General features: G+C 40.4%; 1 protein-coding gene across 1 annotated transcript in view; it reads right to left on the bottom strand.

The window, feature by feature from the left end:
• The window catches only part of LOC111875488 (proteoglycan Cow), a 273,534-nt gene that overhangs the window by 133,981 nt on the left and 125,586 nt on the right, over window positions 1–13,967 (bottom strand). Inside the window, exon 2 of the mRNA XM_023871785.1 lies at window positions 1,719–1,797. Within this exon, the coding sequence (XP_023727553.1) occupies window positions 1,719–1,797 (79 nt within the window). The remainder of the gene's footprint in view (window positions 1–1,718; window positions 1,798–13,967) is intronic.

Raw genomic sequence — 13,967 nt, 5'->3', positions numbered from 1 at the left:
AACCTCTGTATATCTTGCATAAATGTTACTTAGTATAGTGCAGTGACAAAGGATGCAGAGTCCGTAGTGACGTAGACGCCGTGACAGCGCGGATATACTCCTGCGGAAACTTCGGCGCAACAGACGTAGGGTCTACACAGAAAGACCGACCCCTCCTTCGAAGAAGAGGAGGCCCCGTTTCGAAACACGTACATGTCTAGAAGAAAATAAAAGTCTTGGTCATGGATCTCGAGGAGATTGAAGCCAGAAATAAGTGTGATGACGCAGGCCAGCAGTAATTTAACCGACTGACTCACCGGTCTTTAAAGTGTTAAATTAATTATGCTGGAAAGTAATTGGTTTCATGTGGTTAATTTCGGCTGTTGATACACGTATCAGAACAAGTACATTTATTTCACGTCAAAATTCTGTGTTCTTATTCCGTAGACACTGGGCCGAAAATTAAATAACCGGATCTCTGCTATCGCTATTTACACATGTCACTATTTGTAAATACGATTCCCTCCAAAAGTATTATTCTACAGAATTAATACACGGATTCAAATGTCTTTAACATGCTCATAACAGTGAGGGTTAATCAATCAACGAAGTCCTTTCTGGAACTGTACAGTTTTCGAGCAAGTGGCCAGCATTTACGGAACTGTTTCCAGAGATTTTCTCAACTCTATAACGAAATCCAAATGTTACCTGATGTGTATTTTTTTTATTGCTAGTTGGGTGGGACTAAGTCCCTTGTACTGCGGCCACTTCTGGCCTATTGTACCAGCCCCCGATGATAGGTGAGGGTGATTGTGGAGCAATTGGTGGAATGAAGATTGACAGGGAAAACCGAAGTACTCGGAGATAAAACCTGCCCCAGCGCCACTTTGTCCACCACAAATCCCACTTGACCAGACCCGGGATCGAAACCGGGCCGCCGCGGTGGGAAGCCAGCGACTAACCGCTTGAGCTATGGCGCGGCCTTATACCTGATTCGTAAGTTCATGACTTTAGGAAAATATTTTACAGTCCTTATTTCATTTTGTTTTTGTTTTGTTTGCTTATACTTCAACATCCATTTCTTCATCCAAGTCGAGTGGTTATGGTGGATTTCATATTTCAAACTGGCCCTCTAAGTAGCTTGCATGCTTCCATAACTACTATAAAAGTAAAGTTTCCCCTGGGCTTAATAAATTAAGTACCATGCCGGTCGAAGTTCGAGTCCAAGAAGGGTCAAGAATTTTCTCCACGTCATCCAGACCGGCTCTGAGGTCCACCCAACCTCCTAGCCAATGGGTACCGGGAGCCATTTCCCAGGGGGTAAAACGGCCAGGGCGTAAAGCTGACCGCTCACCTCCAACTAGTGCCGACATCAAGAAAACGTGGATCTATACATCGATTCCCCCATACGTCTTCATGGTGTAGTGCTTAATTAGTTAAGCACACGGACAACTTACCATGCCGTGAAGTCCATTCTTAACCTCGACACTAGATGGAGGTGAGTGATCAGCTTCACACCTTTGCCATTTTACCACAGGGGAAATAACAGTCGGTATACAAGGCTGGGTGGGCCCCACAGCCGGTCTGGACATTATGGAAAATGGTAAAATCTCTTGCAACTACCAGGAATCAAACCTAGACTCCTCGGTCGTCCAGCCCGTAGCTTATTCGCTATAATGACTGAGCTATCCCAGCTCCCCATAACTGCTATATCCTGATGAAGTATAAAAATCACTTACTGTTTGGGTCATGGATCCATCTCTTCTTCTCGGCCACTTTCAGTGCCCCACTGCTACCCCCCACATTCCGGGATTCATCCTGAAACACAGAATGGTGGCATCTCAAATTTAATTACAGGAGACGCCCATTTCAGTTACCAGACTGTATACGTGCGCATATGCCCGCAAACGTTTGGTCGAAATGCCTTATAAAATGTCTTATAAAAGTAAAAAAAGTAAAGGTATCCCTGTAACACGCCGTGGAGGCCCATAGGATTGTGAGATGTTGAGGCTCCCACGTTTTCTAGACAATCGGCTTATAGATGGCGGCAAGGTTGTCAGCCCTACGCGCCGGCCGCCATTTACCCGCAAGAACATTCCAAGAATATACCTGGTACTCATTTCTCTTAGAGGCTGGGTCGACACCAGGGCCATAGTGCGGCTAGGAGGATTAAGCCAATTAAAAAAGAAATCTAATGACCTCATCGGGGCTTGAACCCGCGACCTTCCGGCTTGTAGCATAGTGCCTCAACATACTACGCTACCGCGTGCCCTCCCCACTAGTTGTATATGATAACATAATAATCAAATGGACATTACAGATGTATGTGAGGTAAAAACGATATTATCTTGATCTGGGCACTAGCTGGAAGTGAGTGATCAGCTTCACGGCCCTGCCGCTTTAACCCCTGGGAAAGAGCACCCGGTACCCATCAGATAGGAGGCTGGATAGGCCCCAGAGCCGGTCTGCAAGATATGAAGAAAATTCTGACATTACCGGGACTCGAACTTGAACCCCTCGATCGTCTAGCACGTAAGCAGGCGCTATACCGACTGCGCTACCGAGGCTCACTCGATGTGAGGTTCGGACCACATTTAACTGACTATGGGTAGGGTCCAGTAGTGGGCTCTTCTGAACACATGGTAATGAACCCTCAGGGAAATGCATTGACCAGCTAAGCGACTATTAACTTCTCATGAAGTCTGCTCCATGGAATTAATAACAGAGACACAAATTAAAGACACTATTGGATGCAGTTTTATTTAAGAAGAGAATAACAATACGTAGCACATAAAGCAGATTTGTGCCATTTCATTTCGATTAGCGATCAATTTATTCAGCAGGAGAAGAAAAAAACGGATAAGTGAAGGACCTCTGGGTTGAAGAAAGCAGTCTTCTGGGATTTGGCACCGTGTATATGTGGTGTTAACCGACGTTTCGGAGGAACGTATCGCCCCCATCTTCAGGGTTGAAGAAGTATAGGTAAATCTGCAAGCGACAACACCGTGAGACACGGTCAAGCAGACTGCTTTCTTCATAGTCACCGCCGTGAAAGCCTCAAATCCGACCTCTGGGTTGACTACAAACTTAAAACTTTTTTCCTCCTAACTTTTATGAGTGCCACAGACTTTCTGTGCGATACTGGATATGGTAAAGGACTGACATCATATTATTGGAGGGCCTACTCTCTTCTCATTTCACAGGCTTATTTGGATTTTCCAAGAACAATAAGCAGCTATGCAGCTTTCAATTCAGACACGGATGCTTCATAGGTGCAGTGATTTAAACAAGGGGGAGCAAAAACACACGTGAGTGTAGCATTAAAAACGTGTTTCGTTTACGTATGACCAGAGTTTGCTGCTTATGTGAGCCGACAGCAGAAAGATGGGCAGATAAATGAAATGACATTTTTGATGGTCCACATTTACTAAATATTGTCATTATCCTAGCCATTCTCTCAAAAGCAGTGAGTTTTATGTAAATGTTGCATAAGACTCATCTTTAAGAGTTCTATCTTCTGGACGGTAACGCCGTGTAGTCTGGTAAAAATCAACTGATACTGGAGAGGAACGCCCCCTTCCTATTCAGGGTAGCAGAGTAACACAAGCAGCAGGAGAGCTCTGCCTTCTGCATGTATCTTGCTGCTTTCTTGCTCGGCTTACTCTGCTACCCTGAAGGCGGAAGCGAAATGTTCCTCCGAAACGTCGGCTGACTATCAACGGAAGACAAAACTCTTAATAACCATCACTGCGAAAATCTCAAACCTTGTAAGTCTTACCACATGTCTCTCATAGATTCCTGTAAATTTGTCCCTGCTTAACTAATTAAGCACTACGCCATGAATGCGTATGAGAGTGTGGATGTATAGGTAGACCCACATTTTCTTGACCTCGGCACTTGGAGGAGAGTGGTCAGCTTCACTCCCAGGCCACATTACCCTTGGGGAAAGAGCCCCCAGTACCCATTGGATAGGCGGTTGGGTGGACCCCAGAGCCGGTCTGGAAAACGTGGAGAGAAACTTCGTGACTCTACCGGGACTCGAACCCCGCCCCCTCGGTCATCCAGCCCGTAGCCAGTCGCTATACTGATTACGCTATCCCGGCTCCTCGTATGTTCCTATAACGTATATTTAAATAATGTTCCTTTCAGCTCCATACTTCCCGAGATATGTCGGAAATTTTTGCAGACAATACAGTAACGTGAGTCTTAAAGCAGAATGAAAATTACACATGACAATGCTCGTACAACAGAAGCGCCGTACAACTAACTTGTAACAACCTGCCGACGGGCTCAAAGGACATGTAAAATTTCACATAGGCCTTTAAGTAAAAGAAGAAAAAGCATTAGGTAGGATTTAAAAAGATGCGCGACATAACAAACAAGCAAGTTCATTTTTCAGTACAGTTTATTTAAAGAAAATAACGGCGTAAAACTGGTATTTAGGCCCTGCAGAAAAGGAATTGTGAACGGAGACAAATACAGATCTCGTAACTAAGCTTGGAGAAAATTCGGTTTCTCTGGCATGTGGAGCGATACAACAAAATATGATTTGAAGACACAATGTAACGTGTTATTTTGTCTTCCCGACGCAAAAACATATTCGCTTTCGACTTTCTTTTTGTAAATGTGGGCTTAAAATAGTTATGACTCGCGGAGAACATGCATATACCTCCTCTCTCCAGCTCCTCATCTTCACAGACACTGATTGCCTGTCCGCTTCTCTTCTGATTCCATTTCAAGAATTCAGTAATTTCGTTTCTCTTCCCGTATCCAAAAACAGGACAAAAATGCACAGTTCACAATTTGTATATAAATTCGGAATTTCGGTGTTTTCAATTGCGTCTTCTAAACAAAATTATCTCTGCAATATAAATCAAGAGAGTGTATTGGGTTACTTGTATGACAAATAGAGAAATTATCCCCAAATTCTTTTATTTTTTTGCCGAAATGAAAAAATGTATTATTATATTCGACATCGGAAAACAATGAGTTTGTACAGTTGTGGTAAGACATAAATATGAAGGCATAAATACTATAATTTTACATGCTGTTTTATGATGTAAATTTCTCTCTTGCCTTAAGAAACAACATAGATTGAGAACTGATAAAAATCCTCTCGTGAGTTGGTTAAAAATTATCGACGTTTCAGGGACGAGATCCTGATGATGGGGACAGGTATGGTCCCTGGAACGTCAGTAATTTTTAACCAACTGACATGACTGATAGTTTCAGAATATTTTATCGACTTTAGCTGCCGTGAGATAAGAATGTTTGATAAAAGGTGCTAAGGTTAACATCTGAACCTGTTGGAAAGGAAATATGAGACAGATGGGAAAAGTATATAGAGATTAAATTCAGCACTTCAAAGCCTATTATTAGAGTGATAAACTCGCGGATAAAGAGAGATATAAGGCATGTAGCACGCATGGGGTAGCCGAGAAATTAATACAAAATTTTAGTTGGTAATCCGGAAAGGAAGAGACCATTCGAGGGTCATAAGCGTAGATAGGAAGATATTGTCACGTGTATGGGTGACTAAGACGCGGGTTTTGATTGGTACTTGGATTTATTGGATACTTACAAGTCGTAACTACAAATAATTATAACACTATTGCGGATTTATACAATTTACAACCACATCTTCTCAGTCTATCTGCACTAGTTCTCACGGATAACACAGGATAACACACTATAAAAGTCTCCCTAAACCACACACTCCCAATATCACTGTATCACAGCACACATCAAGTCTTCAAATCACACGTTAAATCTTCGCAGGCTGACTTCCTGTACTCTTCTTCAACTATGGACTTCCCGTGGTTATCTCCTACCAAGAACTGACTCGTCCTTGAACCGAACGAATTCTGTCACTTATATAGCCGAGGAACGGACACGCATAACAGGAAACACATATCACGTGACCACCACCCACCGCTGCGTGTCGTCACCGCGAACATGGAAAACACAGCCTCCTATATTGTTGCATGTCGGACCGTGTTTATAGAGCTGTTACCTGAGAAGGCATTGATTAAAACCGTTACAATAATAACCCAATTTGTCCTAGAGTGTGAGGACGTGATCTGAACTCGTATGCCTGAAAATAGGGTCCAGTGGCGGGCTCTTGTCAACAGGTAACGACCTTCGGTGCTAAAGCTAAGCTCGGTGTTCGGGTTCTGCTACACCAGTTATCGAACAGTGGCTATAATGCACCAATAATGGAGACAATTAATAGTGGTATTTTTGGGGGCATTCATTGTCTTCGTTATACGTACCACCTTGATCCCATAGACAGCTTAACCACATCATTTTGGATCATTAAAATTTTCGAGCGTTTTATTATCATTAATGTTCAGCTCAAGGAATTCTGTATGGAAGAAAGGAAAGATCATTGCGAATTTCCCAGAACACGCCAGGTTGTATAGAAGGAAATTGGTAGAAAAGCAAAGAGCAGCCCTGACGGCCTAGAACGAAATTCTTTCTGGTAAGAAGAGGAAAACAATACGAGTAGAATGAGAGAGCTGTATAAAAAAGACATAAAATATAAAATCGAAGAAATAATCTGATCGTACAGTCCTTACTGAAGTGTACAACTAAGTGAATAGACAGTACTGCTAAAGAAAATTTTATGACTTACGTACATTATACAAAACATAACTTGTATTGGAAATAATGAAGTGCCTGTCGGGAATGAGAACCTGCCAATAAAAACAATTCTAACTAGATACCATACTCATCCCATTACAACTGTTTCCGTTCGCGACAAATTATTGTATCCGAAAAAAATAGATCGCTCATGACAACACCAGACACAAAATTTAACTGTCTGGAAAATGTAATCTTAATGATTACGGAGCTGCCGTAATTTTTTCCACTTTAATATTATTCTCCCACCTATGCCTAGGTGTCATAATAGATTCTTTTTAAGTTTTCAGACCAAGACTGGGTACGCGTTCCTCACCTCCTGCATGAGTGCTACATGTTTTACCCAGCACTCACCAACGTGACAATCTGTGCTATCTTACTATCTCTCTCTCTCTTTCCTATTGTTCCCAATTTGAAGCATAGGGCATTCGTGACACCTTTTGTTTCACTTCAGTTTTTTAATCCTAACACAGTCAGTAAACCTCCGTGGACGGGGGATCAGCCAGTCACAAGGCCGCTACTTACAGGACAACACAAACACAGAATAAATACAGACATTCATGACTTGAGTGGGATTCAAACCCACAATCCCAGCGTTCGAGCGAGCGAAGACCGTTCAAGCCTTAGACGGCGTGACCACTGTGATCGGTTATCTTACTATACGAGTATTGTAAGTAAAACCCACTCGCTGCTGTGTCTGATTTTCGGTCTTGCAACACAAGCGGTTCTACTGCCGGGGTGTACCTTGATCCACAGCCCTCCCATCTCGCTGTGATTAATGTAACGCATCCACAAAGCATTATGAGCTATATGTAGTTGTTGCCATAAGCACTGTGTGGAGACTATAAGCAAACAGTTGGTCTCTTCTCAAAAAATAATAAATGACATGCTACAGACGGTGGAATGCAAGCGAAGGGGCTCCCTTTCGCCAGTACGGCGCCAAGAAGACGCTGAACCTATGGCTCCACGACAAACACAAATGTATTCCTCCACAATGATTACTTTTATATTGCTTTATCTAGTCTAGTGATCCTTTCGAAACAAAAGAATATAGTGTTGTACGAGAATAAAAAGAACAGAAACCACATAAAAAACACAATCGCAATCGTTTCAATTTTTCACGGTTGCCATAGCGATGCACTAAAAAAAGAGTGAACAAAGCTACCGAAGCAAAGTTACAATGGGGGAAGGGAGGAGGCTAATAAATTTGACGAGCGACAAGGCCTCTCACTCTCACCCACGAGAAGGCTTGTTCTCAGTAGAGACATGAGCCACCTTCCATTACCTGACCTATCAAATGCGCAGCTAACCCATTTCATTATTGTTTTTAATACGAATTTTATCTCCGTCAACGTCATCCATTCAGAAATCCGACATTACATGAACGTTTCATACAGAAAAAAGAACATTCGGTACAACGTGTTATATGCTCACTTTTTTCTATCAAAATAAAAAGAAGCTTGGAATCCATTCACATATTTTGTGACAAAATTTCTATATCGCCCTATAGTAATTTATGTGGTGTGTCTGAAGCTAAATACTGATATATTAACACAAGTCTATGGGCATATGAGAAATGGGTACATACGAGGACAGTGTTTTCAGATCAATTTCCAGAGGCCTGTTAATACTACACAAGATATAACCAAAATATTTAAATAAAGCAGGTTCATGTAGCTGAAAAATTATAGATTCCTATTCTGGAGGTACTTATTTCGAATATCGGTAGGGTTACTGGCTATCATGTAAATTTTCCTCCATCTTCATACAAACGATAATGTATTAATTAAAACAGGCCACGGCCGGTTCCTTCAAAATCCTTACCAACCAACCATTCATAATAATCTTGTCTCATTTGACACTATATACCACTTCTGTAAGTGAAACAACGGCTATTATATGACCAAAGATTCGCTCTAATCACATCTGTTATTTACTATCGTTTCTCTGTATAGAGAACTCACTTATGTAACCCAGAGGGTGGAACTTTTATAGTCACTGCTGTCAGAACCTCAAATCCAGCAAAATCATTTCTAGATGGTTCAGGTTAAATCTCTGAACTGCTATCCAACCTAGAGTCTCCACGACATGATCAGAATATCGTGTAAGATATTAAAAGTTGTCCCTGTGCTTAAGTAATTAAGCACTATGCCATGAAAACGTATAGAGGAGTGGATGTATAGATCCACATTTTCTTGACCCCGACACTAAGTTACATGTCATAATAACTTGAACTTTAATTACAAATAAATTATTAGCTTTCAATAGAATCTGAATACACTACCTCTACAAAAGAAACATTTTGTGAATTGATTACAGCAGTTTTGTATTTATTTTAAGTAGAATGGCTTCCAAATTATTTTTTATGAATACTGACTTCTAAAATTTTCCATACCCTTCAAACATTAAAAATAGGGCAGTTATAAATGTTAATAATGCAAACTGCAAAAAAAGTGTTTATTCCTGCGGACCAGTTTGCTTGGTTTATATTCAAATGTATAGATACAATTTCATATAGATATTCATGTTGATAAAGTACATATTTATTATAAATATAACATTTATTACAATTTAACAATATGAGGGATGGGGTCACAGAAGTGAATGAAAAAAAAAAGTTGAGAACCACTGCTCTAGAGCAGCGCTGTCAGATATACGAGTAGACTGTCCACGAACTACTACAATTCGAGTGAACATGCAACGGTAGATTCTCCATGTGTCGGGAAGCTAACTGTATAATTAACGAAATTACACGAACTAATTCATAATTTAGAAGTTCTTGGATCCTTAGTTATATTATAATATTTACAGAGAGCACCACTGGTCCAAATGGCAGCCATATTAACAGTCTTACATCGTATGGACTGCCTGCCTGCCGTTTAACAAGAGTCCTAAATCATGAAGCAGTCAGTCCATTTTACTGACAATTTACAGTTACAGGTCATGGTTCCAGCGGTGAAGAAGAAAAGCTAAAATAAATAAATTCAGAAATTAACACGGATATACACGATTGTGTACTGCTCTGTACACTGTCTGTACATCATTCCAGTCTTCGAGAAGAAACTGCGGCCATGCTACAGTCTGTGGTGAGAACAAGAAAACATCGCGATTTGAGGTTCTCATTGAGGGAAGTATAATGATTACGGATCTCAGATGAGACCCCATCCAGTGGGGTAAATATGTACAAACGCTTCGGAGGGATGTTCTGCATCTACTTTCAATGTACAAGACCTAAATATGGATTCTGAGGATGGAGGTAACAGGTTCTTCCAAAACGATGGTATTTATTACCAAATTAAGGGGCCACACGTCAGAGAAAACAATAATCTTAATATTACAATGACTAATGCCGCGGAATGGAGTGTTCTTGAGAAACTGAGAGTCGCTCAGCTAGTCATGAAATCCCCCAACTTTTATGGAAGTGCCGACAAAACATTATGAGAACTACTTGAATTCAGTCTGCACCCTAATTCTTTAAGATCGATTTTAGTATTATCCTCTTATCTAGCATTTCTCGTGTCTCCCACAAATTCTGCATGTCCCGCCCATTACATCCCCCCCCCTCATTTTATCACTCTAATGATAAGGCCCTGAATTCCTGTCTAATGAAATGGGCCAAGACCACTGAGGACACTGGAAAAGATGAAATAGCAGGCTATGAAAGTGGGAACAGGCTGGTTTACCTATAGCATGAAGTAAAGAAGGAATGTCCTTATGTATAATTTAAATTACACAAAAAAGTCTCGCCGTCAGTTTTGTGGAAATTTGATTATAACGAGCTAATTATGTAAAACGTATATTTGCTTTGTGGTCTGAGGATAATTGACGAACCTCTTTGAAACACAGGATTTCGAGGGATATATTTACAGCGCCGTTTTCTTTTACTGTAGCTGCTAGTTATTCAGTCAGTCGTCTCACCACAATATTCCTGGCTTTAGGAACTTTACAGTTTTCCTAGATTCATGAATTCTGCAGCTTGACTGAAGTCACAAGCTGAGGAATACATATACGATACCTACGAACCATTGTTCTTTTACAATGTGAAACAACATGGCGGTATCGAGAAATCTGTATTTAGCTTTCTGTTTGATGTCAATTAACTGAGGAACCACGGGAGCTAGACAAATGAAACTTTGAAGGAGATGAATCAAAATAATACCTAAAAATTCTGCACGAAACCCTAAATATAAAGCAACAATTACAAACATGGAAAGGGTTGAAACTCTGAGTTTACATCTGACATTTTACGTAGCTGAAATGGGCACAATTGGAAATAATACACAAAAACAAACTCTAAGTAGTATAACTGTTAATTTATTAGTATATTCTAAAGGGTTCTGACGATGGTGTATAACACATAGAATTACTGGGTTTTTGGACTTATTCTATCGTCCAGTATTCTAAAAACTAGAAAACATAACGTTTCGGAAACTGGATCTATTTCCGTCTTCAGGTGATGGGCCCCTTAGAAAGAACTAATCTCAATCACTGGACATCAGTCGAGGTTAGCCCTTTCTAAGGGACCAAACTGAGTAGGTGTCTTCCCTTCGTAACCTGAGGACGGAAACAGATCCAGTTTCCGAAACGTCGTGTTCTCTATTTTCTTGAATACCGGACGATGGAAAAAGAACAAAAACCCAGTAATTCTGTGTGTTAAATTATAATTCTTAATAAATTCAACTTGCGCAATGGAACATTTGAAGGAAAGTTCTTCCGTGAACTTCTTGTTAAGCCTAATATACATCCATTCCGAACTCTTTGTGTAGGCAACGAATACCGATTCATTAAAAAAAGTAATCCTGCAGATTAAGGGCAATTCTTCCATGTAACAACAAATGAACTTTCTTAACTTCCTGATTCACTGCCCCACAATGCATGCACTAAGTGCGTTCCTGCCATGTTTCCTTTAACTTCAGTCAACATGTTGTGTGTTGCCTCGACAAAAGACATCATCATCCAAGTAAAATTTCCTTTTGTGTCTTACGAAACAAAGGAACGAGACAACATGGCACAAATTCAGGTCTACAGTAAGAACAAGAGAAGAAGAAAGTCGTTAGACACTAGAATGACACGAGGAAAAAAAGGAAGCAAGCCGTAATGTTCCAAAATGTCCTCCTGTTTAAGAACTTCTGGCTCAAAGTTTCTTTTTCATTTCAGACATAAAGAGAAAAACTTCGTGTAATGTTGCTAGAATACAGTTTAAAAAGGAAAACACTGAGTTTTGTGAGGTTCTAATCTTTTGGGAGGATTTGTACCTGCAGTACAGGTAGTTCACAAACAAAGTACACTAAAAGGTGGGAGGTCCAAAATGTAACTACACGAAACACATAGAAAAATGTGCAATAAATCCAAAGATTTACTACGGCAATCATAAGAATGATAAATAATCTATAAAAATGGAGTGAAAAAATCTCTAGTAAGACATGTAGGGTGTATTAAAATACAAACAACAGAATTTACTGCACCCAAAATAATGTTTGTATATGGCAAGTCAAGCACTGTAGGAAATTGTTTGTATATAACTTCTGATGTTTTCTACATAATCCATGGAGAAAATTCCTATATCAGAACCTTGTAGTCCTAGTAGGTCTGGAAATGGGTCCACTCAGCCTCGTGAGGATAATTGAAGAGATATTTTAAGGAAATGGCGGCTCCCGTCTAGAAAACGCAGATAATCGGCCGTGGGGATTCGCTGCGCTTACCACGCGACACCCTCTATCCGCTAAAGTTGTCACTATACACAATAGACCACTGTAGGTCGCGGTGCAAGGCCTGAGAAGGCCTACCCCTGTTACATTCATGCATTCAACTTCATCGACAAGCGGCTGTTGCTCGGTCGGTATAGTTCGCTTGCGGACTAAAACCATGGAGTTTGTTTTGTTTGTTGAAGCTAGCAGCAACTCGGCCCGCCAATAAATTCCGTTTTACATGTAAACCAAAATCTCATTGCAGTGTTCCCACGACCGTGAAATTAGTCCCTATCCTAACCTAACAGAATCCAGCCCACGATTTCAGATCTTCTTTCTCGTAGATCAACTAAAATATTATACTCTCACCTAAGCCAAAGTCTCCCAGTTATAAAATTAGAAACTTCGTTGAATATTACTACGGAAATAAAATCTCGGATTTTGGGATGGACATGACATGTAGCTCGCATGGAGATGAGAAATGTGTGTGTGTGTGTGTAATTTTAATCATAGAACCTGGGAAACGCAGTCGTAGATGGGATCATAACATTTAAATAGATCTGAAAGGAACGCCGTCTGATACTCTGGTCTGGATCCCGCCAGGGATAAGCAGGAATTTGTAGATCAAGTGAGTCTGCATCAGTTCTTGAAGAGGACTCTGCGACATGGAGCTTCAACTCTTTATTGCGTGAGACTGACAATGAAATTAGCATTCGAACATTCTGCTTTGTCTGTTTAACGATTATGTAGATGATAGTAAATCAACACCACTAATTATGTTCGACATAAAACTGCATGGATCCGTGTTTGGCATGTTCTTGGGGCATAATCACTCATATATGGACATAATAGAAATTAATTTAAAAAAGCAAATGTTTCATCGTGTTAAAATTTAGACCTATTGTAACACATTCACATAACTGAATAAGTTAACAGTTCTAATTACTTAGGATATAAAATTACAGTAAGAAGCAGAGATTTATATATAAAAATGAATAGATTTAACCAGACATGCAGCACAATAAGAACACTGAATAAGAAGAAAATATACATAGATAAAATGTTATAAAGATTTTGCGGTATCTGTACTTAAATATGGATCCGAAATTTTGACTATAAAACAGGAAGCAAAAACTGACACTGTAAAAATGGAACATTTTTAGGGGTGTGGCAGACTACATACTCCGTGATTTTAGTCCGCAAGCGAACTACACCGACCGAGCGACCGCTGCTTGTCGGCGAAGTTTAGTGCCAACTTTTGCGGATAGTGGGTGTCGCGTGGTCAGCGCAACGAATCCCCACGGCCGTTAATTTCGGTTTTCTAGACCGGAGCCGCTATTTCCTTGAAATAGCTCCTCAATTATCATCACGAGGCTAAGTGGACCCCGTTCCAGACCCACTACTTCTCCGAAAAATTCTGGTAGCGCCGGAAATCGAACCCGGATCTGTAGCCAGGAACACTGACCACTAGACCACAGAGGACACATACGGAAGGACCAAATAAGAAACACTAAAATTAGGTAAAAACTGAACATTTTTAAAGTAAATAGTACAATTCTAAAATCCTGATCACAGTGGACATATCACGTTCTACGAATGGAAAATACACTAATTCCGAAGACAATTTTAACATACAATTTAGAGGAAGACGATAAATAA

This window comes from Cryptotermes secundus, unplaced genomic scaffold (assembly GCF_002891405.2).
Source record: "Cryptotermes secundus unplaced genomic scaffold, Csec_1.0 scaffold358, whole genome shotgun sequence".
NCBI lineage: Eukaryota > Metazoa > Arthropoda > Insecta > Blattodea > Kalotermitidae > Cryptotermes > Cryptotermes secundus.
The sequence above is the reverse complement of the archived record's forward strand: the minus strand, read 5'-3'. Positions and strand labels throughout refer to the sequence as shown.